Here is a 27,063-nt window from a genome sequence, read left to right as displayed (position 1 = left end):
CAGACCCCGCCAAAGACTTTCTCCCAATTCTATGCTTCCTCAGTTCTGTTGAGTTTTCACCAGGCCTTTTTTTTTTTTTCTTTAAATACAAAAGAGAGAAGAGACTTTCTAGTATTAAGGGAGGGGAACTAAAGCATAAAATAAAAAACTCCTCAATCTTTTATAAATGTTGTGTTTAAAATTGTTTTTTTTTTTTTTTTGGTCCATTATCTCAAATTCATCTGATCTCCTATTAGCTCAGTTTTGGAAACTGCCTGCCACTGACCCTCCAGGACAGACAGGCTGAGGACAACTTTATGACCCAGAGCTGAACAAGATGCACTGTGGGAGGTTACTATGTATCCTGAGAATAATTGGAACCACACTTTTTGGAGTTTCTCTCCTCCTTGGAATCACAGCTGCTTATATTGTTGGCTACCAATTTTTCCAAACGGATAATTACTATTTCTCTTTTGGGCTATACGGTGCAGCTTTAGTATCACACCTCATCATCCAAAGTCTGTTTGCCTTTTTGGAGCACCGGAAAATGAAAAAATCTCTAGAAACCCCTGTTAAGTTGAACAAAACTGTTGCTCTCTGCATTGCCGCGTATCAAGAAGATCCAGATTACTTACGGAAATGTTTGCAATCTGTGAAAAGGCTAACCTACCCCAGAGTTAAAGTTGTCATGGTCATCGACGGAAACTCAGAAGATGACCTTTACATGATGGACATCTTCAGTGAAGTCATGGGCAGGGACATGTCAGCCACGTATGTCTGGAAGAGCAACTTCCACATGAAGGGTCCTGGTGAGAAAAATGAGTCACATAAAGAGAGCTCACAACATGTCACCCAGTTGGTCTTGTCCAACAAGAATATCTGTATCATGCAAAAATGGGGTGGAAAAAGAGAAGTCATGTACACGGCTTTCAGAGCACTGGGACGGAGTGTGGATTATGTACAGGTCTGCGATTCAGACACCATACTTGACCCTGCCTCATCGGTGGAGATGGTAAAGGTTTTAGAAGAAGATCCCATGGTTGGAGGTGTTGGGGGAGATGTCCAGATTTTAAACAAGTATGATTCCTGGATCTCTTTCCTCAGCAGCGTGAGATACTGGATGGCTTTTAACATAGAAAGGGCCTGTCAGTCTTATTTTGGGTGTGTCCAGTGCATTAGCGGACCCCTGGGAATGTACCGAAACTCCTTACTGCAGGAATTTGTGGAAGACTGGTACAATCAAGAATTTATGGGCAGCCACTGTAGTTTTGGAGATGACAGGCACCTAACAAACCGAGTGCTGAGTCTGGGCTATGCAACGAAATACACAGCTCGATCCAAGTGCCTTACTGAAACACCTAAGGAATATCTCAGATGGTTAAACCAGCAGACCCGTTGGAGCAAGTCCTACTTCCGAGAGTGGCTCTACAATGCGATGTGGTTCCACAAACATCACCTGTGGATGACCTATGAAGCCGTCATCACTGGGTTCTTCCCTTTCTTTCTCATTGCCACAGTAATCCAGCTTTTCTACAGGGGTAAAACCTGGAACATACTCCTCTTCTTGTTAACTGTCCAGTTAGTGGGTCTCATAAAATCATCTTTTGCCAGCTGCCTTAGAGGAAACACCGTTATGGTCTTTATGTCCCTCTATTCAGTGTTATACATGTCAAGTTTACTTCCCGCCAAGATGTTTGCAATTGCTACGATTAACAAAGCCGGGTGGGGCACTTCTGGAAGGAAGACCATTGTTGTTAATTTCATAGGACTCGTCCCCGTAACGGTTTGGTTCACAATCCTCCTGGGTGGTGTGGTTTTCACCATTTATATGGAATCTAAAAAGCCATTCTCAGAATCGAAACAGACAGTTATAATTGTAGGAACATTGCTCTATGTATGCTACTGGGTCCTGTTTTTGACACTGTATGTGGTTGTCATCAAGAAGTGTGGCAGGCGGAGGAGAGGACAACGGTACAACATGGCGCTTGATGTATGATCTTACATTTGGTGTTTGCAGTTATAGATGCAGACATATACACCCAATCTTCATCCCTCCAGGGGACTGTATGGTGTCTTGGCATCAAATAATGCCACCAAAGGAGACATATCGCTGCTGCTGGGACTAGAACAAAGACATTTGTATGGGCTTAATTCTGCCAAAGTCAAGTGACACATCAAGAACGATGACTCAGATTTAACCTAATATTTCTATGAAAATGGGAAGAATTCTTTGTTCATGCACTCTTTTCTTACGTTTGCCTAACAGTGTTCTGCCCTATATACCTCACTAGTGATGACTTACATGGGTTGTTGTTCAGTAGCTGAGTCGTGCCCGACTCTTAACGACCCCATTAATGGCAGCATACCAGGCTTTCCAGTCCTTCACCATCTCCTTGGATTTGCTCAAACTCATGTCCATTGAGTTATTATGGAAGAAAAGGATTTTGAAACTCAAGGGAAATTTCTTTCAACATATACAACCCTAACTTATGGGCTGTATTGATAGCTTTTTTTTTTTTTTAGAAAATTTTTCTGTTTAACTACCAAGTGAAATACCAAAAGATATTTTACAGGCCATACTTTTATATAATTGTACTGTTTTAAAAGTTTGCATGCCAATCTTAAAACAAACTGTGCATATTATATTTTACTCTTCTGCCAAAATTCACCTATTTTTCCTTTTTTTTTTTTTAAATAAAAGAGGTTCTGAAAAAATTCATACTTGAAAAATGTCTACCCAAAATGTGAACCTTGGTTGACTGATGTTATTCATGATAGAAAGAATAAAGTGTTTCTTTCTCTCTACCTTTAAAATTGAATAGTTTAGTTCTGTGAAAAAGTGCTTAAACTTTCCATATTTTAACTTTTTTCATTTATTTTATTTTTTAATATTTATTTATTTGGGAGCTCTTGTAACTGTTTATTTAGTTGCAGCACATGGGATCTGCCAACTTCATTGCAGCACATGTGATCTTTAGTTGAGGCATGTGGGATCTAGTTCCCTGAGCAGGGCCCCCTACATTGGGAACAAGGAGTCTTAACCACTCCCACTGGATCACCAGGGAAGTCCCTTTCTTCATTTATTTTAGAAAAGGCCAATATATCTGTCACACTTTGGAAGTAGAAATTCACACTTACATGTACCAAAAAGAAGTCCTTGAAAAGCATAGCTAAAGGGGTAGAAAAATGCAATTTTTTCATGAGATTGAAAAAAAAAAATCAAGTGCTTGTTCTCAAAAGAAAGCACTAGGTATCCAGCAATACATGAAATTTATGTATCAAAGACAGTCTTTGGAGATTCTCATAGTGTTTTTCCAGGCCAAGAAGAAGCAAAGTGGGAAAAATTATCTGTGTAATTTGGACAAATACAGTACAGTTCATCATTTTGTTCTGTGACCTGTATTCACTGGATCCTGTCCATATGTTGAACATACTTCACCTACCTTTTTTTTTCCCAAAAGTTTTTTTTTTCCCCCCCAAAGTTCACTTTGTTGTTTAGTCGCTAAGTTGTGTCTGACTCTTTGCGACCCCATGGACTGCAGCATGCCAGGCTTCCCTGTCCCTCATCGTCTCCTGGAGTTTGCTCAAACTCATGTCCATGAGATTTATATGGGTGAGTAGGATAAATTATAACAAGGATAAAGCATATAGATTCAAAACTAGCAGAATCAAGCTCCACCTATTGTTATTTAACTTTATAGGAAAGATTTTTTCTGAATTATACAGATAATTGCTTCATCTCTTCTGTTCCTGGCCTACATAAATATGTTCACATAGTAGACATGGTATCAAGGTTTAATATTAATAGCTGTGTCAAGAATTGGCACATAAAAAATTGATGGACCAGGTACCCTCAGCCTGGGTCATTTAGCTACTCTGGGATCTTATTTATCCAGTTTGACTTTAGAGATGACCCCTCTTGCCTTGTAGCTGGTGCTCTGTAGACCTGTGTTAAAAACACAATTGAACACATGAAGAGCTGAATAAAAAGTATTGTGATGAAGCAGAAATGTGGAAAAGTATTCAACCATGTGTTTTCTGCCTTTCGGCTTCCTTTTTATGCAGACACCTATATTCCACCCATTTTGCCTAAGAAAAAAACTGCAGAGCCTACCTTCAGAGTACAAAAAAGGTTCATAATGTTCTACAATGTATACCTGCACTGATTGGAGAACTTGTGGGAAGCAAACAGACCATGCCATTAAGTGAGACTAACCTTGAGTTTGCCTTTCTAACTATTTATGTTCTAAGTTAAGCTTTCAGTTCAGTTCAGTTCAGTCGCTCAGTGGTGTCTGACTCTTTGCCTTAGTAACATTCAAATGTCAAATTCTCTCCTTCATATAAAAGATTGAATGAATTGCCTGAATTTATTTTAGCAATTATTCAGTGTATTTCCATGGAATTTTTTGTAAATAAAATATTTTTGATAAGAAACAAAAGAATTAAGCAGGAGAGATAGGGTAGAAAGTGAGAGAATGTGGATGCTTTGGCCCAACTATTGAGGGGGATGAAAAGGGCTGCAGACCAGGGTTGAAACCTATTATTTTTGAAAAACCATATTTATTTATTTTGTTATTTATTTGGCTGCATTGGGTCTTAGTTGTGGCATGCAGGATTTGCAGTGTGTAATGTGGAATTTTTTTGTTGCAGCATTTGGGATCAGTAGTTGCAAAGCATAGGCCTACCTGCTCCAAGGCATGTGGGATCCTAGTTCCCTGACCAGGGATCGAACCCAAGTCCCCGGCATTGCAAGGTGGACTCTCAACCAGGGAAATCCCAGATCTTATTCTTGGTTGAATGACAAGAAGGGTGAGAGGTCCAGCTCCTGCCTTGCCCAGAATTCCATCCCTAAGGTTGAAGCACTTAGACCCCCTCTCTGATGCTCCAACTACACCCCTACCTTTGACCTGGTTCTTTGTGCTCTAGACTCGTTGCCTTTGATCCAGGCTGTGGTTTTCCCCCATTTGTAACAAGGACAAGGGCTTGCCAGGTGGCTCACTGGTAAAGAATCCGCCTGCCAATGCAGGGTACATGGGTTTGATCACTGGGTCAGGAAGATCCAGTGAAGAAAATGACAACACACTCCATATTCTTGCCTGGACAGAGGAGCCTGGTGGGCTACAGTCCATGAGGTTGCAAAGAGTCATACACGACTTAGAGATTAAACAACAACAATAACAAGGACAAACTGTGGTGTGACAGATTCCCCAACTCTAATAGAACAAAACTCTTTAAAAGCAGATGTGCTAGAATTGTTGGTTACGCAGAAAAAGAAAGGCATCAGCCACTCAGTTCAGTGACATCCTAGCATTATTCCTTTTTCTTTTCTTCCAGGGGTCTACTATGCAACTGCGTACTGGATGCCTACCGAGAAGAGAATACAAGTCAAAAATGTCCTGGACAGGAATGGGGATGCCTATGGCTTTTACAACAACTCTGTGAAAACCACAGGCTGGGGCATCCTGGAGATCAAAGCAGGGTATGGTTCTCAATCCCTGAGCAACGAGATCATCATGTTTGCCGCCGGCTTTTTGGAGGGTTACCTCACTGCCCCGTAAGTACCCCAGTCATAGTAGAGAACTGCAAGGCAACCTCTGTCCCTTTCTTTTCTCAGCAGTAACATTTTTCTTCCTCGCATTGTATTCTAGAATTGAAAAGTCACCGTGGTCCTTCTCAGATGATAGAAACATCGGAATTACATTTATAGGGACTTTCTTGGTAGTCCAGTGGTTAAGACTCCGAGCAAGGGGCCCAGGTTCAATCCCTGCTCGGGGAACTAAGATCCTAAGTGCTGTGCAGTATGGCCTAAAGTTAAAAAAAAAAAAAAATCACAATTACATTTGTATCTATAGTCATGCCTGCCTAGAAGGAGCAAAGCCCCCAGCTGTGACATTTAAAACATTTCCCTCTCATGAAACTGTTGTAAAGACAGCTAAGCCATTTCATCTCACTAGTCATTCATTGTCAGGGAGAAAGCAAAGGGAGATGGAGTGGCTCTTTGAGAAGCACAAAACAGAGAAGGTTAATTTAAAATTAATTAAAAATAAAATGTAAGGGCATTTATTTTCAACTGTCCTAGAATGATACTTTCAAGTGGGCAAAGATTCAATCAAAAATTGAAATTTTGATGTCTTAACATGAATGTTCTATTGTTGTTTGATTTTTGAGTTCTTCCTTTGTCTAATGAAAATAACAAAAATGTAGTTATAATAATGCAATCATGATGCATCCTTTTTGGAGAACCCTTCCTTGAAGAAAGGAAAGTTGCAAATTATTTAAACAAGCCTCATTCTTCCTTTGATATAAAATATCTTGAGAACTTGGCTTGCTTCTTTTTATGCTCTGTGACCTAGATCGCTGAGTGCAAGTTTAACCAAACCTTATTTTCCCCTGTTACAGCCTTACTCATAGTAAACACAGTGCTGGTCTTAATCTGTTTCTAAGTGCTGGCAATTATATCAAATGTTGAATGGCTAATTACTGGGCTCTGGCTGCTTTTTTTTTTTAACCTTAAACTAAAAATTCCTGTTTTTATCTTTCTACCAAATTTTTATTACCTTGCCATACAAGTCCCCTTAGTAGGGAACTCTCTATTTGGAGATGTAGAAAACTATAAAGTGAATACAATGTTTAAAAACATGTTTAAAACTGTTATTCTGCATGTAACAATCCAGACTTTTTTCTTTTTCCCTCAAAATCCTTATCTGTTTCTGGATCCACTGAATTCTCATTGTATTCTCTTTTTTAAAAAATTTTATTTTTGGCTGTGCTGGGTCTCCGTTGCTGTGCAAGCTTTTCTCTAGTTGCGGCGAGCAGGGGCTACTCTCTAGTTGTGGTGGGCAGGCTTCTCTTGTTACAGAGCACAGGCTCTAGGGCCCTCAGGCTTCAGTAGCTGGGGCTCCCAGGCTCTAGAGCACAGGCTTAGTAGTTGAGGCACATGGGCTTAGTTGCCCCTCGGCTTGAGGAATCTTCCTGGATCAGGGATGGAAGACGGATGGACTCTGTCTGCATTGGCAGATGGATTCTTTACCACTGAGCTACCAGAGAAGCTCCTGATTTCAGACTCTGAATCCGCCTTCCCTAGGATCCTGTAGCAGCAGCCTGGGGACCAGGGATCAGAAGTGAGGGAGGGGTCAGCCTAGGAACCTCACTCATTACAGGATCCTTGAGGAAACATTGGGATATTCTCGGCAGCATTTCTTCTGCAGAGAACAGATGAAAAGTGATTTAATCATTAATCCTATGGGAGTCTGAGAGGAAGGCACCCTGGTGGACCAGAGCAGCCAACGGAGGCTTTGTGGAAGCAGTGAGTGGTGGGTCAGGCACTTAATAGATGAGAACCTTAGACTTAGCCAAAAATCATTCAATGTGGAAGGAAACAGAAGAAAGCCCTGAAGAAAGGCACTGAGTCTGAATAAGTTGCATTTACAGTGACCAGGAGTGGAGGCTCCAATCGAGCAAGCAGGGACATCTGGTTTAAAAAGGCAGATGGCAGCCATGTCATGGAAGCTCTGGGTAGAGGCCCATTTGACGGTGGTCATTCTCTATTTGAAGCAGAGGTTTCTTGAATTGGAAAGACAGCCTCTCTGTTCATCTCCGTCTAGTATTTGTGATTGTGGAAACTCTCCCCAGCTGCTCATGATGGGCTTCCCCCGTGGGTGGTACTCGGAGTCTGAGAGGAGCTCTGCTCTGCACGGGATCTTGTTGTATCTCACTGAGCCCGAGAAGATGCTGGTGAGCAGGAAGTTGCCTGATAAAGGATGGAAGAGGGTAGATGGAAGAGTGAGATCAATATTTGTATGTTTGAAGGAGAAGAAAAGAACGAGAGAAGGAGAGGACAAAAAGGAAAGAGGAAAGGAAGGAAGGAAGGATGGAACAGAACAGGAAAGAGGAGAAGGAGGAGGAGGAAGAATTCCCACTAAGGGATATCCCTGGCTGTCCAGCAGTCAGGACTCTGCTCTCACTGCCGAGGGCCCAGGGTCAGCTGCTGGTTACAGAACTAATTGCCCATGAGCTGCGTGACCAAATAAATAAATACATGCTACTATTTTTTTTTTTTTAATTATAACCAAAACCCTCTTTTTATTTATTTTTTTCAATGTACGTTTTGGCTATGCTGGGTCTTCACTGTGACACACGGGCTTAGTTCCCCAACCAAGGATCGAACCTGTGTTCCCTTCATTGGAAGGCAGATTCTTTTTTTTTTTTTCCCACTTATTTTTATTAGTTGGAGGCTAATTACTTTACAATATTGTAGTGGGTTTTGTCATACATCGACATGAATCAGCCATGGATTTCCATGTATTCCCCATCCCGATCCCCCCTCCCACCTCCCTCTCCACCCGATTCCTCTGGGTCTTGGAAGGCAGATTCTTAACCACTGGACCACCAGGGAAGTCCCCCAAAACCATTTTTAGAAGGGCATTTCCCATAAGCTCCTTTCAGAGGTGTCATTCTGACTGCATTACTGAGAAGTTCAGTAAGTAAGGGCATTTCTGAATCAGCACACATTCCAAGGCTCTGCTCTGTGCCTTGCTCACAGCTCGGAGCCATGGGATATGGTCCAGCAAGCATCACAGACCCCTAGCAATGGGTTGGGGAAGGAGGGAGGAGAGGGAAGTGGTTACCAGTTTCCTGCTTCCTCTCTGATATGGTCCAGGGGGTGAAGGCTTAGTACACATTATGTGGTGCAAGAGTTTAATTTGGAGGAAGTGCCAAATGAAGTAGAGAGCCGGGGCTCACAGAGACATGAGCTCTGGCAGGGAAGTAGGGTGGGAGGGGCAGGGGGGTGTGGTTGGTGAGTGGCCACTGGAAGGATTCCTAGAATTGAGACTCTTAGACCCAAGGTCCCATCAAAGAAGGACAGCAGCAGTAAGCGCTCCATGCACTGTCTCAGCTGAGCAGGGAGGCCATGGGGCTCCCTCTGAGCAAAAGTATCAAGCATTCTCTGAAGCAAAGCAGAAGTAGCTTAAAATATCAACCCTCTGGAAGGACTGTAGCCACGGACCAATGGTGGAGAAACAAGTCACAGGCTAGAGGCTTTTGTTTTCAGCTACACAAGGGGAGTCGTATGAGAAGCAGTAGCATCTTCATGCCCAGGCATCATTTCATCCACTTACAACATATACTGCTGGAGACTATTTTGCAAAGTACAGTCCCACGTACCCAGACACAGCCTTGGTGCCAGGGCAGAGAAGGCAAGTTTGTGCCAGAGGCCAGAAGAAAGAGCTGCCTTGTTTCCCTCTCATTTCACCGGGTTGCTCAGGCAGCTGCCAAGAGCAGTGGAAGGTATAGGCCCGCCACTTTCTTCCACTTTTAAAATGGAATGTTCCTTATAGCCTCCTGCAGCTCCCGGGGGCAGAGGTGTGTGCAAGGTCGGAGATCGTGGGATGAACGACTTGAGATAGACAAGGATGTTGGTTTGATGACCTCGGAAAATATCATTTGAAATATGAAATATTCAAGAAACCAAATCAAAACGCAAAGACATATCCTCATATGCTCCATCATTGCCTTTGAAGCATTCAGCAATTTGCTGCTTCTCTGAACTTTTACAACACTCTCCTGGGTCCAACCCTTTGTATCAATTCTTTATGTTGAAGCTCACGGCCATCTACCTGCGCTGCTTCTGCAGGGTGATCTCATGTGGAGCAGCGGCACATCCAGCTTAGAGCAGGCACTCCCTGTTTTCCGGGGTTTCTCTCACTGATTTGCTCTTCTTCATGTTCTATTCTTCCTCTTCTTTCGCTGCCCCACCCCCGTCCCCCGAGGAACCCCCTCCCTGCATGGCGCACCAAGCATTTCACAGGCGCCCTTGAGCGGTGCCGTGATGCTCCTTCCGCCTCTTGCACATCCCCTTCCTAGCAACTCTTCGAACTATGATTCCTAAGAGCCAGATGCTGCTCTTCACATCTCTACTGATCAAAATACTGCTCAACCTCCAAGACCCGTCTCAGACGCTGTCTCCTTGATGAAGCTCTTTCTGATTCCATTTCTACTGGATCAAAGCCCATCTTTCTCCTCCACCATCTGTTAGTGCTTTGAGGACAGGGTCCCCCTCTTTCATCTGTGCATACCCCTGAAGCCCAGCACAGCACTTCTGCCACCCGCACTTACTTAACAGGCTTGTTAAGTTGAACTGAATCCTGTTGTTGTTCCAGTTTTATTAGAGATGAATCAGAAGTGTGAGCCACCTATTTCCATGTAATGCCCTGTCTAGCAGCCTTGGCCAGATGGAATTTCCACCCCCTCCCCTTTTTTTTTTCAAACTCTACTGAGGTGGCTCCCTAAGAGTTGCAAATTAAGAGTCTCTGATGGCTCACTAATGAGGTAAAAGCTGATAAACAGCCATAGATTGATTTTTAATAAAATGAGTCATGAGACCTTTCTGGAAAAAATGGTGATAAGGGTGTGGGGACCTGGCCTGCTCTAGTTTTTAGCAAAGCAACTGATCTCATGCATTGCTGGAGCAGCTGCAGAAATGACTTCTTCAGGGTTTCCCTAGCTTGGGTGAGTGAATTCCATGCAGCCAACACTTGTGAATACTACCTTGTGCTGGTTCTGGGAATGGAGACAGTGGGGAGTGAGTTCCTCAGTACTTTCCTCACTCTTTTTAAGTTAATGTGTTGACACAACAGTTGCTGAAACTATGATGAAACGATATTCTAGCAAGATTTTTGACACAAGTAGAGAAAGTAGAGAAAGCAGTGAAAAAGTGGAACCTTTTCAGGGTTTATCTTACCATCAAGAGATACTTCAAGAATCTCCTCCATACCCCCAAACTTGCTCCTTCTGATATTTGAAACTGACTATGGCTTCTGGTCAAGGCTGTAGACACAGCAAAGATAAGTAAGACACAGTTCCACCCTCAAATTATCAAATGACACATCAACCAGTAATTATTTGGAACTTAACATGAACCACAAAATGGTGATGATGATGATAATGACTAGCATATATGTATATATATATAATTTAAAATATGTCAAGCATTGTTCAAAACATTTTATATATGTCAAGTTACTTGTATGAGGTGTGTTAGTTGCTCAGTTGTGTCCAACTCTTTGTGACCCCATGGGCCATAGCTCACCAGGCTCCTCTGTCCATGGGACTCTCCAGGCAAGAATACTGGAGTGGGTTGCCATTTCCTCCTCCAGGATCTTCCCAACCCAGGGACCGAACCCACAACTCTGGTGTCTCCTGCATTGGCAAGTGATTCTTTACCACTGAGCCACCTGGGAAACCCATTAAATTATTTCATCCACAACAGTGCTGTAACATATCTATTCTTATTATCTCCATATCATTGATGAGAAAACTTGGGCACAGAGAAGTTCAGTAACTAGCTGAAAGTCACAAAGCTAGTAAGCAGAAGCCAGGTTTGAAAACAAGCTACCTGGCTATGGAGTCCATACACATGGACACAGCACATACACCAATAGATTAATCACAATGGGAAATACTAAAGGAGCCTGATCCGATCTCAGACCCAGGAAGTGGGAAATCAAAACAGCTAGAATAGCGTAGGAGAGAGCTCCTGACCAGCACTAAGTGAAACTCGCTGAGTCATGTCCAACTCTCGGCGACCCCATGGACTGTAGCCCACCAGGCTTCTCCGTCCATAGCATTGTCCAGGCAAGAATGCTGGAGTGGGCTGTCAAGTGATATGGTATTAACATAACGCAGATAGATTCAGGGAAAAGTGGGCACACACATGTCTTCATGATTGGCGCATATGAGTGTGTGAGAGATGGAAAGGTGGGTGAAGTCTCCGCCAGCTTAGGAGGAAACTTACTGACTTTACATACCATAGGAGCTGGAACTAAATCTAACACATCCCTGACCTGGAGACTGGTGTGGGTTCTGTCTGATGAGAATCCAGACACAAGGAGAAGTTGGGAGTCTTTCATATGGTCAAAGAGCCCAGAAGGAGTGGGTCGAGCTTTGAGCCCAGAATTCAAAGCCTCTTCTTTTATCTGCTGTCCTGTATTGCTATAGCACACACAAACGATAGAGTCCCAGGGCCAAGGGTCAGAGAAGGGCCCCAGCCTTCTGAGGGGGCTGTGAGTGGGTTTTGTTCCTCAGGGCCCCTGGATGGGGCAGAATCAGGAGAAGCCTCCACTTCTGATCTCAAGGTAGAGGTTTCTGTTCGCCTGCTCTGAATGTCAGAATCAAAAAAATTTAGCCCTCACCCAAAAAAGGAAGAATCAATTTTAATAATTCTAGCCTAATTACCCTGTTCTGTCTCCATCTGTCCTATCTACTGTGATGTGGACCTCCGCAGCTCCACCCCCAAGTCAGGATGAATGTTCCTCTGTTTCAAGGTTTCTCAGCCTCAGCACTTTGACATCAGGGATTGAATTATCCTTTGTTGTGCACTGTAGAATGTTTAGCAACGTCCTTGCTATCTACCCACTAGATGCCAATTGCACCTTCCCTCCTCCCCCTATTGTGACAATGAAATATGTCTCCAGACATTGCCAAATGGATGGAAAAATCACTCCAGTTGAGAAACGTGGCCCTGTATTGAAACAGACTGAAAAGTAGAGAGGATCTGGAACTCTGAATGGAGCTGGGCAAGATGCAGTGGTGGAGACCTCAGCTAAAAAGCATGACTTTTGTTTCTTTACCTGAGTGACTATTGTGAGTCAATAGTCCACAAGTTATTTTTTTCCAAAATAATAGAACTTTGTTCTCACTTAACTCATTTTAATGTTAAGAGCCCATTCCTCCTTGTGGCAAGAAATGTGACCACAGTTATTTGAATAAGAACAAAATAACTTATCATTGAGACTAAGTCAGTTCAAAATAGGCTTCCCAGGTGGCCCTAGTGAGAAAGAACCCACCTGCCAATGCAGGAGACATAAGAGACTTGAGTTTAACCCTGGGTTGGGAAGATACCCAAGAGGAAGGCATGGCAACACACTCCAGTATTCTTGCCTGGAGATTCCCATGAACAGAGGGTCACAAAGAATCAGACTTGACTGAGCACGCACACACAAGAAGTTCAGAATATTACACTCCTGTCACAAACACTTGTCTCCAGAATGGACTGGTTATACTCAGGCATCACTGAGGAAGGGGAGATGTTTAAGTAGTGATTGTCTGTCTTGTGTCCTTCTCTGGAGTATCTCCTGAAGTGGAAGGATCTCGCTGAGTCTTTAGCTTGGGTGTTTCCCCACCTGACATCAGATGAGGATTCCAAGGTCTCCCTGGTCTCCAGTTGCACAATCAATGCCACTGAGGCTGCGGTGGTCACCCCAAATATTAGTCCTCTGCCCTGAGGAGGTTCATCCGCTCCCAATGTCCTCTTATTCACCCTAGACCAGACAAGAGCAACTTTGGCTGTCCCCTAAAACTCAAGGTGGGTGCAGGATTGGCTTCATTTAGCTCATGAACCCAGACAATCCAGGAAGCCATCTCTGTTTCCCAAGGCAAGCTTGGAGGGAAAACTTCAGGGCTCTTGCTTCTAAGCAACTAAATCAAGTCACCCAGCATACCTGTAGTTTCTGCATTCCATTCCCCTGAAGTATGAGGCCAGGGAAGAGGGTCTCTTCCCCATCACCCACATACCTGTCTAGCTTTATTGCTGTTCTCTCCCTCCATTTTAGAGGTGATAGAAAAGGGATCAACTTGATAGAGGAATATGGCAACATAAGAGATATATAAATAAAAGTTAAATGCAATTCTTAAGTTAAAAAAACTTACAAATAATTTGAAGGAAACGGCCTCATGAAGTTTGTTGAAGTCAAGGACCATAAAAGATTTCAAAGGATTTTAATGTTCTTTGCCTAACAGGCAATAAAACTCTATTCCCATCTTGTCAGTTTCAGTGCTGGAAGCTATTAGATAAAGGATATCTAGATTTGCACTGTGCCGGGGCCAAAATTCCCATTTTTGAAAGCTGAGTCATGTCCTGCTCACAGTGCTGAACTCTGGGTCAACAAAAGCTCAGGCTTCCCATGTGGTGCAAGTGGTAAAGAACTCACTAGATAATGCAGGGGACTCAAGAGATTTAGGTTCAATTCTTGGGTCGGGAAAATTACCTGGAGTAGGAAATGGCAACCCATTACAATATTCTTGCCTGGAAAATTCCATAGACAGAGAAGCCTGGCAGGCTACAACAGTCCATGGGGTCACAAAGAATTGAACGAGACTCAGCACAGCACAGCAGAGCAGAAAAAGCATCAAATGAAAACCAGAACTCAGACTTTAGGTAAGCTTCCAGTCCAGACAGTGCAAGGGGCTCATAGTTGCTCTAAATTTAGAGCAAATGGCAGACAAAAAGTGCAGCAAGAGAGCTTCGTGGTATTATAGCTGGTCCCCAAACAGGGTTGAACAACCCTTGAACCAGAAATGGAGCAGAAAACAAAGAGGGGGAGTATGGATCTGCGGGGCCCTTGTCCTTGGAACAAACACTTTAAATACGCTTAAGGAAAAACTTGAAGAATTTTTTTTTTTTTTTTGCTTTGTAATCAGTATATTAAAGAGACATTCATACATTTCAAGAATTGCTTAAATTCTGATACCCAGATTTGAACTTGTGAACATATGACTTTAAACATACAATTAAAGCTATTCGTCATAATTTGCTATACTACCGACATTAAATTACAGTTACTCTGGAGCATAAGTTAAATGGTTTAAAGTAAGCCTGTAACATACCTACAAAAACACCTTCCTAGCTCATACATGCAAATTACTTCTCCATGTAAAGGTCTTATCACTCTAACCTCTAAGTTTCCTTGCTCCAGAAGTCACCACTCTAAGGCTTACTGTCCAAGGAGAAGGGGGAGAGAAAAAAAAGTAACAAGGACCAATAGCTATATATATTAATAAAAGACGGCACAGCAGAAGAGAATGCAGTTCTACAAGTGCAAGCCCTCAAGAAGCAGCATGTTATGATAAACCCCATCGTTTATCATAGAAAGTTATCATCTCTATCACTGATACCACAGGCTAAGTTAAATTGTACAGCATGCCATCTTCAAGTAACAGTTGAGGCAATAGAATAAATACAGAAGCATCACATTGAATCCCACTTAATACAACTATACAGACCAACAGTTCTCTACAAATTAAGTTCTTTGACTGCCAGTTAAATACAAATTTTTTTCTTTTTTTTTTAATTTATTTTTATTAGTTGGAGGCTAATTACTTTACAGTATTGTAGTGGGTTTTGTCATACATTGACATGAATCAGCCATGGAGTTACATGTATTCCCCATCCCTCTCCACACGATCTCTCTGGGTCTTCCCAGTGCACCAGGCCCAAGCACTTGTCTCATGCATCCAACCTGGGCTTGATAATATACATGTTTCGATGCTGTTCTCTTGAAACATCCCACCCTCGCCTTCTCCCACAGAGTCCAAAAGTCTGTTCCGTACATCTGTGTCTCTTTTTCTGTTTTGCATATAGGGTTATCATTACCATCTTTCTAAATTCCATATATAAGTGTTAGTATTCTGTAATGTTCTTTATCTTTCTGGCTTACTTCACTCTGTATAATGGGCTCCAGTTTCATCCATCTCATTAGAACTGATTCAAATGCATTCTTTTTAATGGCTGAGTAATATTCCATGGTGTATATGTACCACAGCTTCCTTATCCATTTGTCTGCTGGTGGGCATCTAGGTTGCTTCCATGTCCTGGCTATTATAAACAGTGCTGCAATGAACATTGGGGTGCACGTGTCTCTTTCAGATCTGGTTTCTTCAGTGTATATGCCCAGGAGTGGGATTGCTGGGTCATATGGCAGTCCTATTTCCAGTTTTTTAAGAAATCTCCACACTGTTCTCCATAGTGGCTGTATTAGTTTGCATTCCCACCAACAGTGTAAGAGGGTTCCCTTTTCTCCATACCCTCTCCAGCATTTATTGCTTGTAGACTTTTAGCAGCCATCCTGACTGGCGTGTAATGGTACCTCATTGTGGTTTTGATTTGCATTTCTCTGATAATGAGTAATGTTGAGCATCTTTTCATGTGTTTGTTGGCCATCTGTATGTCTTCTTTGGAGAAATGTCTGTTTAGTTCTTTGGCCCATTTTTTGATGGGGTCATTTATTTTTCTGGAATTGAGCTGCAGGAGTTGCTTGTATATTTTTGAGATTAATCCTTTGTCGCTTCATTTGCTATTATTTTCTCCCAATCTGAGGGCTGTCTTTTCACCTTGCTTATAGTTTCCTTTGTTGTACAAAAGCTTTTAAGTTTCATTAGGTCCCATTTGTTTATTTTTGCTTTTATTTCCAATATTCTGGGAGGTGGGTCATAGAGGATCCTGCTGTGATTCATGTCGGAGAGTGTTTTTCCTATGTTCTCCTCTAGGAGTTTGATAGTTTCTGTCCTTACATTTAGACCTTTAATCCATTTTGAGTTTATTTTTGTGTATGGTGTTAGAAAGGGTTCTAGTTTCATTCTTTTACAAGTGGTTGACCAGTTTTCCCAGCACCACTTGTTAAAGAGGTTGTCTTTTTTCCATTGTATATCTTTGCCTCCTTTGTCAAAGATAAGGTGTCCATAGGTTTGTGGATTTATCTCTGGGCTTTCTATTCTGTTCCATTGATCTATATTTCTGTCTTTGTGCCAGTACCATACTGTCCTGATGACTGTGGCTTTGTAGTATAGTCTGAAGTCAGGCAGGTTGATTCCTCCAGTTCCATTCTTCTTTCTCAAGATTACTTTGGCTATTCGAGGTTTTTTGTATTTCCATACAAATTGTGAAATTATTTGTTCTAGTTCTGTGAAAAATACCATTGGTAGCTTAATAGGAATTGCATTGAATCTATAGATTGCTTTGGGTAGTATAGCCATTTTGACAATATTGATTCTTCCAATCCATGAACACAGTATGTTTCTCCATTTGTTTGTGTCCTCTTTGGTTTCTTTCATCAGTGTTTTATAGTTTCCTATGTATAGGTCTTTTGTTTCTTTAGGTAGATATACTCCTAAGTATTTTATTCTTTTTGTTGCGATGGTGAATGGTCTTGTTTCTTTAATTTCTCTTTCTGTTTTCTCATTGTTAGTGTATAGGAATGCAAGGGATTTCTGTATGTTAATTTTATATCCTGCAACTTTACTATATTCGTTGATTAGCTCTAGTAATTTTCTGGTAGAGTCTTTAGGGTTTTCTATGTAGAGGATCATGTCATCTGCAAACAGAGAGAGTTTCACTTCTTCTTTTCCTATCTGGATTCCTTTTACTTCTTTTTCTGCTCTTATTGCTGTGGCCAACACTTCCAAAACTATGTTGAATAGTAGTGGTGAGAGTGGGTACTCTTGTCTTGTTCCCGATTTCAGGGGAAATGCTTTCAATTTTTCACCATTGAGGGTAATGCTTGCTGTGGGTTTGTCATATATAGCTTTTATTATGTTGAGGTATGTTCCTTCTATTCCTGCTTTCTGGAGAGTTTTAATCATAAATGGATGTTGAATTTTGTCAAAGGCTTTTTCTGCATCTATTGAGATAATCATATGGTTTTTATCTTTCAATTTGTTAATGTGGTGTATCACATTGATTTGTGGATATTAAAGAATCCTTGCATTCCTGGGATAAAGCCCACTTGGTCATGGTGTATGATTTTTTTAATATGTTGTTGGATTCTGTTTGCTAGAATTTTGTTAAGGATTTTTGCATCTATCTTCATCACTGATATTGGCCTGTAGTTTTCTTTCTTTGTGGCATCTTTGTCTGGTTTTGGAATTAGGGTGATGGTGGCCTCATAGAATGAGTTTGGAAGTTTACCTTCTTCTGCAATTTTCTGGAAGAGTTTGAGTAAGATAGGTGTTAGCTCTTCTCTACATTTCTGGTAGAATTCAGCTGTGAAGCCATCTGGTCCTGGGCTTTTGTTTGCTGGAAGATTTCTGATTACAGTTTCAATTTCCTTGCTTGTGATGGGTCTGTTAATATCTTCTATTTCTTCCTGGTTCAGTTTTGGAAAGTTATACTTTTCTAAGAATTTGTCCATTTCTTCCAAGTTGTCCATTTTATTGGCATAGAGCTGCTGGTAGTAGTCTCTTATGATCCTTTGTATTTCAGTGTTGTCTGTTGTGATCTCTCCATTTTCATTTCTAATTTTGTTAATTTGGTTCTTCTCCCTTTGTTTCTTAATGAGTCTTGTTAATGGTTTGTCAATTTTGTTTATTTTTTCAAAAAACCAGCTTTTAGCTTTGTTGATTTTTGCTATGGTCTCTTTAGTTTCTTTTGCATTTATTTCTGCCCTAATTTTTAAGATTTCTTTCCTTCTACTAACCCTGGGGTTCTTCATTTCTTCCTTCTCTAGTTGCTTTAGGTGTAGAGTTAGGTTATTTATTTGACTTTTTTCTTGTTTCTTGAGGTAAGCCTGTAATGCTATGAACCTTCCCCTTAGCACTGCTTTTACAGTGTCCCATAGGTTTTGGGTTGTTATGTTTTCATTTTCATTCATTTCTATGCATATTTTGATTTCTTTTTTGATTTCTTCTATGATTTGTTGGTTATTCAGAAGCGTGTTGTTTAGCCTCCATATGTTTGAATTTTTGACTTTTTTTTTCCTGTAATTGATAGCTAATCTTACTGCACTGTGGTCAGAAAAGATGACTGCAATGATTTCAGTTTTTTTGAATTTACCAAGACTAGATTTATAGCCCAGGATGTGATCTATTCTGGAGAAGGTTCCGTGTGCACTTGAGAAAAAATGAAGTTGATTGTTTTGGGGTGAAATGTCCTATAGATATCAATCAAGTCCAGCTGGTCCATTGTGTCATTTAAAGTTTGTGTTTCCTTGTTAATTTTCTGTTTAGTTTATCTATCCATAGTTGTGAGTGGGGTATCAAAGTGTCCCACTATTATTGTGTTACTATTAATTTCCTCTTTCATACTTGTTAGCATTTCCCTTGCATATTGCGGTGCTCCTATGTTGGGTGCATATTTATTTATAATTGTTATATCTTCTTCTTGGATTGAACCTTTGACCATTATGTACTGCCCTTCTTTGTCTCTTTTCACAGCCTTTATTTGAAAGTCTATTTTATCTGATATGAGTATTGCGACTCCTGCTTTCTTTTGTTCTCCGTTTGCATGAAATATTTTTTTCCAGCCCTTCACTTTTAGTCTGTATGTGTCTCTTGTTTTGAGGTGGGTCTCTTGTAGACAGCATATATAAGGGTCTTATTTTTTTATCCATTCAGCCAGCCTTTGTCTTTTGGTTGGGGTATTCGACCCATTTACATTTAAGGTAATTATTGATAGGTATGGTCCCATTGCCATTTACTTTGTTGTTTTGGGTTCACATTTTTTTTTTTTCATTTTTTTTTCCCATTTATTTTTATTAGTTGGAGGCTAATTACTTTACATCATTGCAGTGGTTTTCGTCATACATTGAAATGAATTAGCCATGGATTTACATGTATTCCCCATCCCGGTCCCCCCTCTCACCTGCCTCTCCACCCGATCCCTCTGGGTCTTCCCAGTGCACCAGGCCCGAGCACTTGTCTCATGCACCCAACCTGGGCTGGTGATCTACATATACACCATGGAATATTACTCAGCCATTAAAAAGAATTCATTTGAATCAGTTCTAATGAGATGGATGAAACTGGAGCCCCTTATACAGAGTGAAGTAAGCCAGAAAGATAAAGACCATTACAGTATACTAACACATATATTTGGGTTCACATTTATACAACCTTTCTGTGTTTCCTCTCTAGAGAAGATCCTTTAGCATTTGTTGAAGAACTGGTTTGGTGGTGCTGAATTCTCTCAGCTTTCACTTGTCTTGTAAAGCTTTTGAATTCTCCTTCATATCTGAATGAGATCCTTGCTGGGTACAGTAATCTAGGTTGTAGGTTGTTCTCTTTCATTACTTTAAGTATGTCCTGCCATTCCCTTCTGAACTGGAGGGTTTCTATTGATAGATCAGCTGTTATCCTTATGGGAATACCTTTGTGTGTTATTTGTTGTTTCTCCCTTGCTGCTTTTAATATTTGTTCTTTGTGTTTGACCTTTGTTAATTTGATTAATATATGTCTTGGGGTGTTTTGCCTTGGGTTTATCCTGTTTGGGACTCTCTGGGTTTCTTGGACTTGGGTGGCTATTTCCTTCCCCATTTTAGGGAAGTTTTCAGCTATTATCTCCTCGAGTATTTTCTCACAGCCTTTCTTTTTGTCTTCTTCTTCTGGGACTCCTATGATTCAAATGTTGGGGTGTTTCACATTGTCCAGAGGTCCCTGAGGTTGTCCTCATTTCTTTTGATTCTTTTTCTTTTTTCCTCTCTGCTTCATTTATTTCCACCATTTTATCTTCTAACTCACTTATCCTATCTTCTGTCTCCGTTATTCTACTCTTGGTTCCCTCCAGAGTGTTTTTGCTCTCACTTATTGCATTATTCATTTTTAATTGACTCTTTTTTATTTCTTCTAGGTCTTTATTAAACATTTCTTGCATCTTCTCAATCTTTGTCTCCAGGCTATTTATCTGTAACTCCATTTTGTTTTCAAGATTTTGGATCATTTTTATTATCATTATTCTAAATTCTTTTTCAGGTAGATTCCCTATTTCCTCCTCTTTTGTTTGACTTGGTGGACATTTTTCATGTTCCTTTACCTGTTGGTATTTCTCTGCCTTTTCATCTTGTTTAGATTGTTGTGTCTGGAGTGGGCTTTCTGTATTCTGGAGGTCTTTGATTCCTTTTTATTGTGGAGGTTTCACCCAGTGGGTGGGGTTGAACGATTGGCTTGTCAAGGTTTCCTGGTTAGGGAAGCTTGCGTTGGTGTTCTGGTGCGTAGAACTAGATTTCTTCTCTCTGGAGTGCAGTGGAGTTCCCAGTAATGAGTTTTGAGATGGGTCTATGTGTTAGGTGTGACTTTGGGCAGCCTGTAGGTTGACGCTCAGGGCTATGTTCCTGCGTTGCTAGAGAATTTGTGTGGTATGTCTTGCTCTGAAACTTACTGGCTCTTGGGTGGTGGTTGGTTTCAGTGTAGGTATGGAGACTTTTGGACAGTCTCTTATTACTTAAAGTTCCGTGTAGTCAGGAGTTTTCTGGTGTTCTCAGGTTTTGGGCTTAGAGCTCCTGCCTCTGGATTTCAGTTTTATTCTTCCAGTAGTCTCAAGACTTCTCCAACTATACAGCACTGATAATAAAACTTATAGGTTAATGGTGAAAAGATTCTCCCCTGTGAGGGACACCCAGAGAGGTTCACAGAGTTACATGAAGAAGAGGAGAGGGAGGAGGGAGATAGAGATGAGCAGGAGGAGAAAAAGGGGAACTCAAGAGGAGAGAGACAGATCTATGTAGTTCTCTGTTCCCAAAGTGTTCTCCGTGGCCCAAACACCCACAAAGATTCACAGAATTGGATTGGGAAGAGAAGGGGAAGGGAGGAAATAGAGGTGTTCTGAAGTAGAAAACGGAGAGTCAAAATTGGGAGAGAGTAATCAACACACTCCTGAATAAAAATGGGAACTGAATATTGGCTTCTTAAATGTCCAAATTTTATATCACATACTGAAAAACAAAGATTAAAAATCTAGAGTAGAGGTTAGACTCTTAAAAATACAATATTAAAAACAAAAAATTTTAGAAATATATATGAAGTTCGGTTTAAAAATAGGGCTTCTCTTTTTTTTTTTGCAAGGTTATAGTGAAATGAAAATGAAAATTAAGGAGTAGTAGTCATAGAGGACTTTAAAAGAAAATAAAAGAAAAAGGAAAAAAAGAAAGAAAAGAAAAACAAAAAAATTTTTTTTCCTAATTAAAAAAATCATAAAAATCTATGAAAATTTAAGTTAAGGAGTAATGGGGGAGTAATAGGGAATTTTAAAAGAAAGTAAAAGAGAAAAAATAAAAAAGAAAAGAAAAAAATTTTTTTAATTAAAAAAAAGTAAAAATATATCTAGGAATTTCTCTGGAGCTGTTGCAGTCCATGTGGGTTCAGTTCAGTTTCAGATAGCTCCTCATTGCAGCTTACACTTCTCAATATCTATAGGCCCCTTCTAGTGTAGTCGGTGTTATCTACAGGGATTTTAATCTGTTGCACCGGTCCCTTCTGAAGCAGTTCCCTTTGTTTATTTGGCTTCTGTTTGCCGGTCTCTTCAGTGCCTAATTTCCGCCCTGACACAGGCGGGGGGAGGTCGTCTCTTGTTCAGGTTCGCTAGTTCCGTCGCGCTGCGGGGAGGGACTGGCGCTGCTTTCCCCGTCTACGCTGCTCAGGCTCCCGGCTGTTCTATATGGAGCGTGCCCTGCGCTGTGCGCGGTTCCAGCCCTCGGGTGTTCCACAAAAGCACGGACTCGGCTGCGCCTGCATTTTGTGCCTTCCCCGGCCCAAGCAGCTCAGGCAGCCAGGAGCTTGACGGGCGCACTCTCCCCGCATGTGGTGCGCCTTCTCCCCTCCGCAGCCCCAGCCCCAGTCCCCACCCGCGCCGGTTGGGCGTGCACCCTGTGTCTAGCCGTGACCCTCCCAGCGGATGTCGACCATCCAGAATCTCAGGGAGTCTTTGGTTAGAAACTGGAGGCCTGCTTGCAGTGTGGTTGGGGATGCGGTCCTTAGGGCCGAGCCCGCCCCTTTCCCCTCCCCCCTGCCTCCTGCCTCGGGCGGGGCTGGGCCGGTCTGCAGCCGCTAGCTCCTCTGGACTTGCTCGGTCCCTTTGTTCTGCGAACCGCTGGCAGTGTGTTCCGGCCGGTTAATTTTCTCTCTCTTTTGCTGTCCCACAGTTTAAGTTGGTAACTCACAAAAGCTCCCTCTGATTGCCCTCAGAGCACTCAGGCCCGGTCCTTACCCTAAACAATGCCGCCCACTCCTCTCCGTTCCGCCCCCACTTGCTGGTGGTGGATGCGGGCGCCTGAGGTACTTTTCTGCTGGGAGTTCCTTTAGGCATGTAATCTGTGGGTATTATTTACTTTTCCTCCCAGTTAGGTTGCCCTCCGAGATTCAAAAACTTCCCCCAGACCCGCCAGTGCGAGGGTTTCCTGGTGTTTGGAAACTTCCTCTATTAAGACTCCCTTCCCAGGATGGATCTCCGTCCCTAGCTCTTTTGTCTCTCTTTTTATCTTTTATATTTTGTCCTACCTCCTTTCGAAGACAATGGGCTGCTTTTCTGGGCGCCTGATGTCCTCAGCTAGCGATCAGAAGTTGTTTTGTGAAATTTGCTCTGTGTTCTTTTGATGAATTGTTCTTTTGATGAATTTGTAGGGGAGAAAGTGGTCTCCCCGTCCTATTCCTCTGCCATCTTGGCTCCTCCCCCCTAAATACAATTTTAATTTCATAGCTTAACAATTAAGGGTCATACACTGAAGTCAATACATATACCTGGCATTTCAGTCTAAGCTATTCCATGTACATAGCTGAAATCAATTACAAAGTATGGCCTAACAAATGCTAGGGGAAATTTTTTAAAGTAGTTTTTACAAGTATTACCCTTGCACCCTGAAGTCATCATATATACAGGGCAAAGTCAGAGCTTTTATATTCAAGTTTATTCTTCATTTAACTTTTAAAACACTACTACAGTTGAATATTAAAACAAAAACAAGTGGTGAGCATATTATGATTATAGTCCTTCACTCAATCACTACTGCAAACAAAACACCAGCAGTGAGTGTTATTCACGGGCCCTACTAAGAGGTCTGACACAACACCACCCCTAGGATGATATTCATCATCCTCATATGCTTCTCCACTGTAATGGTGCCATCGTTCCTGATTTGGATCAAAGTCCACTAATTCTACCTGGTCCATTTCATTAGTCTCTTCTACCTCCTTCCTCTCAGGCAGAAGTTTTTCCAGGAAAGAGAGTTTATCAGGAGCGAGAAAGCCATTCTCAGGAAAGTTTACCTTAAATTCAATGATTAGGCGACCCTTTTCATATGGCCCATGATAAATTGGCATGCCTTCACTTAGCACACACTTGATATCTCCATGCTTAACAATCTGACCTGGATGAGAAGTGATGACTATGATTCAATTGTCAAGAGTAGACATTGGCTTCTGGAAGCCACACAGTGCCTCAATCAACTGTATGGCCATACACATGAAAAGGTCTTCTCCTCATCAAGTGAAAACAGCATGATCCTTCTGATCTAAAACAATGATAATATCTCCTGGCTCCAGTCCTGGTTCTCGGTCTCCTTCACCATGGAATGTTACCTTCTGGCCATCTTTCACGCCTTTGTCAATATGAACTTCTAGAATTTTCTTTTCTTGAACTATCTTCCTTCCATTGCAGCTTTTACATCTATCTTTAGGACTGATCCGCTCCCCATGGCTCTGGCACTCCATGCAGACCGACTGAACTTGCTGAACCATTCTAGGTCTTATTTGATGAATTCTTATTTGCATTCCAGTGGACTGGGACAGTATTCTGCCACTCCTTTCTTACCACTTCGGCCTTCACATTTGTCACAGATCACATTCTTTTGCAGAGCTAGTTTTCTTGTTGCACCATTGTATAAATTCTCCTAAGGTTACTGTAAGTTGATGCACAATGTTTTTACTCTCTCTCTCTCTGTGTCCTGCCTCCTTCTCTGAATAACATATCAAAGATGTCCATGGGGAAGCCAAAGCCACCACCTGCTCCACCTTCTTTAATTGCCTGTTCTCCTCCTTTGTCTTATGATTCTCTTTTCTTTGCATCAGAGAGCACTTCATAAGCTTGAGAAATCCGTTTAAATTTCTCACCTTCATTTGGAGTCTTATCAGCGTGGTGCTTCAAGGCCAGTTTCCTGTAAGCCTGTTTCAATTCTTCTTGGGTGGCATTGGGTTTTACCTCCAAGACGTCATAGTAAGTGGTCTTTTTCACCATTTTCACCTGCCAATGAGCAGGCCGACGCCAGTGTGGGGGAGTGGGGAGAAGCGCATTGCTGTGCGCGGCTGGGGCTCCTCCACCTCTCACTGGGCCCTTGTCTTTGGAACAAACACTTTAAATATGCTTAAGGTACTCTAAGTTACAAATGAAGGAAAACTTAAAGAATTAGTGGAACAAGAAGGAAAAATAAGAAGACAAGTAGATATTTCATAAGAACTTGTTTGAAATATCATAAATGAAAATTAGGGAAATTAATTTTTAAAATATCAATAAGTGGGCAAACTTGGCCAAGATAAAGTCAGAGAAATAATTTCTGAATGAAACACTGGTATTGAGGGATTTACATGGTACACTGCCCAGAGAAAGGGGTAAAAATAACGAGAGAGCTGTTATTAAATAGAGAGATTTGATTAAGAAACTCCAACATATGTCTATCAGAAGCCCCGGGGGTGGGGGGAACTGGAGGAATTTCACATAAGGAGGAGTTAACAGGGTAGTAGTTGAGAATTGATCAAAATTGAAAAAGACATGAAGGGAAGTCCCTATGGCCTAGTGGTTAAGATCCCAGGCTTTCACTGCCATGGCCCAAGTTCAGTTCCTGCTCAGGGAACTGAAATCCTGCAAATCCCCCAGTGCAGCCAAAACAAAGGAAAAAGGTGTGTGTGTGGTGGTGGGGTGGGGGGGGGGACCACTTTCAGAGTTCCCTGGCAGTCCAGTGGTTAGGATTCGACACTTTCACTGCCATGGGCCCAGGTTCGATTCCCTGGTTAGGGACCTAAGATCCCACAAGGTACATAGTGCAGCAAAAACACAACAAATAAACAAAGGAGTCCTTGGTTAGAAGACACAGCCTATTAAATTGCTACAACCCAGAGGGTGAAACTACAGAGAACTGAGGATAAAGGGAATAATTTTTAAAACTATCAGCAAGAAAAACAGTGATTACCAAGGAATCTCAGCTTGACTGATAGCATATTTCTCATTAGCAACAATAGAGCCAGAAGATATGTCTTTGTGACTCCATGGACTATTCAGTCCATGGAATTCTCCAAGCCAGAATACTGGAATGGGTAACCTTTCCCTTCTCCAGGCAATCTTCCCAACCCAGGGATCAAACCCAGGTCTCCTGCATTGCAGATAGATTCTTTACCAACTGAGCCACAAGGGAAGCCCAAGAATACTGGAGTGGATAGCCTATCTCTTCTCCAGAGGATCTTCCCAACCCAGTAATTGAACAGGGGTCTCCTACATTGCAGGTGGATTCTTTACCAACTGAGCTATCAGGGAAGCCCAATATTTTAAAGGTATTAAGGAAAAATAAAACTAGAGTTTTAAAACCATTTCAATTACCCAAGAGCAAGGGCAAAATAAGGATATTTTTAGTTAAATAAAATATTTCACCATGCCCAGACTTCTATTTACCTTTTGATATTATAGGACACACACTGACAAGAATAGAAGGAGGGAATATTTTGGATATAAGGAACAATTGTTAACACAAGAAAGAAAGAAATTAATAAGACTTAATTGTAAAATTTCAAAAAGTTAATAATTTTTTTAATTGAAAATGTAAAACTAAATCTTTGAACAATAACATGATGGATGATGTCAGTGGGTAGGTAAAGCTTGCTAAGATGTGTATGTTTGGAGGATGAGAGAAACATAAAATTCATTTAGACTTTATATGGGAATTCCCTGGCAATCCAGTGGTTGACTCTGTGCTTCCATTGCAGGGGCCACGGGTTGCTCCCTGGTTAGGGAACTAAGATCTCATCTGCCACTTTGTGCAGCCAAAAACAAGCAAACAAAAAAATTCACTTAGATTTTATAATAAAATGCATAGTTATGAATGTTTAAAAAATTTTTAATGATGGTTGCCCTCAGGATGGACATACAGCTGACCCTTGAACAATGCTGGGGTTAGAGGCATTGGTACACACCCATCCCCAACCCTATGCAATCAAAAACCCTCATGTTGACTTATAATTGGCCCTCCATATTTAAAGAGTGTATATATATTTTTTAATCCACATCTAAGTGGACCCTTGTAGTACAAATACTTGTTGTTTAAGAGTCAGTTGTACATTCTATAGCTTTTAAATTAGCAGGAAGCTAAAAGAAGGATAATAAAATGTTATCTAATGGGGAAAATATAAAAGAATGACAAAGAAAGGGATGGTAATTGGAAAACAGGACAGATTATAAAAATAAATGCAAGTATATTAAAATCACAATAGATGTAAAAGGATTATTTTCATCAATTAAAAAATGTTCAATTGAGGAGATGTTGTTCAAGGACACTAACTTGCCAC

At 41.4% G+C, this 27,063-nt stretch overlaps 1 protein-coding gene, 1 long non-coding RNA gene and 2 pseudogenes across 3 annotated transcripts in view; 2 read left to right on the top strand and 2 right to left on the bottom strand.

The window, feature by feature from the left end:
• Positions 1-27,063, top strand: part of PLBD1 (phospholipase B domain containing 1) — an 86,981-nt gene that overhangs the window by 17,111 nt on the left and 42,807 nt on the right. For both annotated transcript variants that reach the window (XM_020910786.2, XM_070453654.1), the window contains exon 2: positions 5,314-5,533. In XM_020910786.2, coding sequence (XP_020766445.1) covers positions 5,314-5,533 — 220 coding nt within the window. The remainder of the gene's footprint in view (positions 1-5,313; positions 5,534-27,063) is intronic.
• Positions 191-2,126, top strand: LOC110148674 (hyaluronan synthase 2 pseudogene; annotated as a pseudogene).
• The window catches only part of LOC139030601 (uncharacterized), a 39,616-nt gene continuing 19,880 nt past the window's right edge, over positions 7,328-27,063 (bottom strand). Inside the window, exons 2-3 of the long non-coding RNA XR_011482993.1 lie at positions 10,721-10,806; positions 7,328-7,729 (exon numbers count right to left, since the gene is read on the bottom strand). This is a non-coding gene — a long non-coding RNA (uncharacterized lncRNA). The remainder of the gene's footprint in view (positions 7,730-10,720; positions 10,807-27,063) is intronic.
• On the bottom strand, positions 23,258-25,802 carry LOC110148697 (dnaJ homolog subfamily A member 1 pseudogene; annotated as a pseudogene).

Source organism: Odocoileus virginianus, chromosome 23 (assembly GCF_023699985.2).
Source record: "Odocoileus virginianus isolate 20LAN1187 ecotype Illinois chromosome 23, Ovbor_1.2, whole genome shotgun sequence".
Taxonomy (NCBI): domain Eukaryota; kingdom Metazoa; phylum Chordata; class Mammalia; order Artiodactyla; family Cervidae; genus Odocoileus; species Odocoileus virginianus.
The sequence above is the reverse complement of the archived record's forward strand: the minus strand, read 5'-3'. Positions and strand labels throughout refer to the sequence as shown.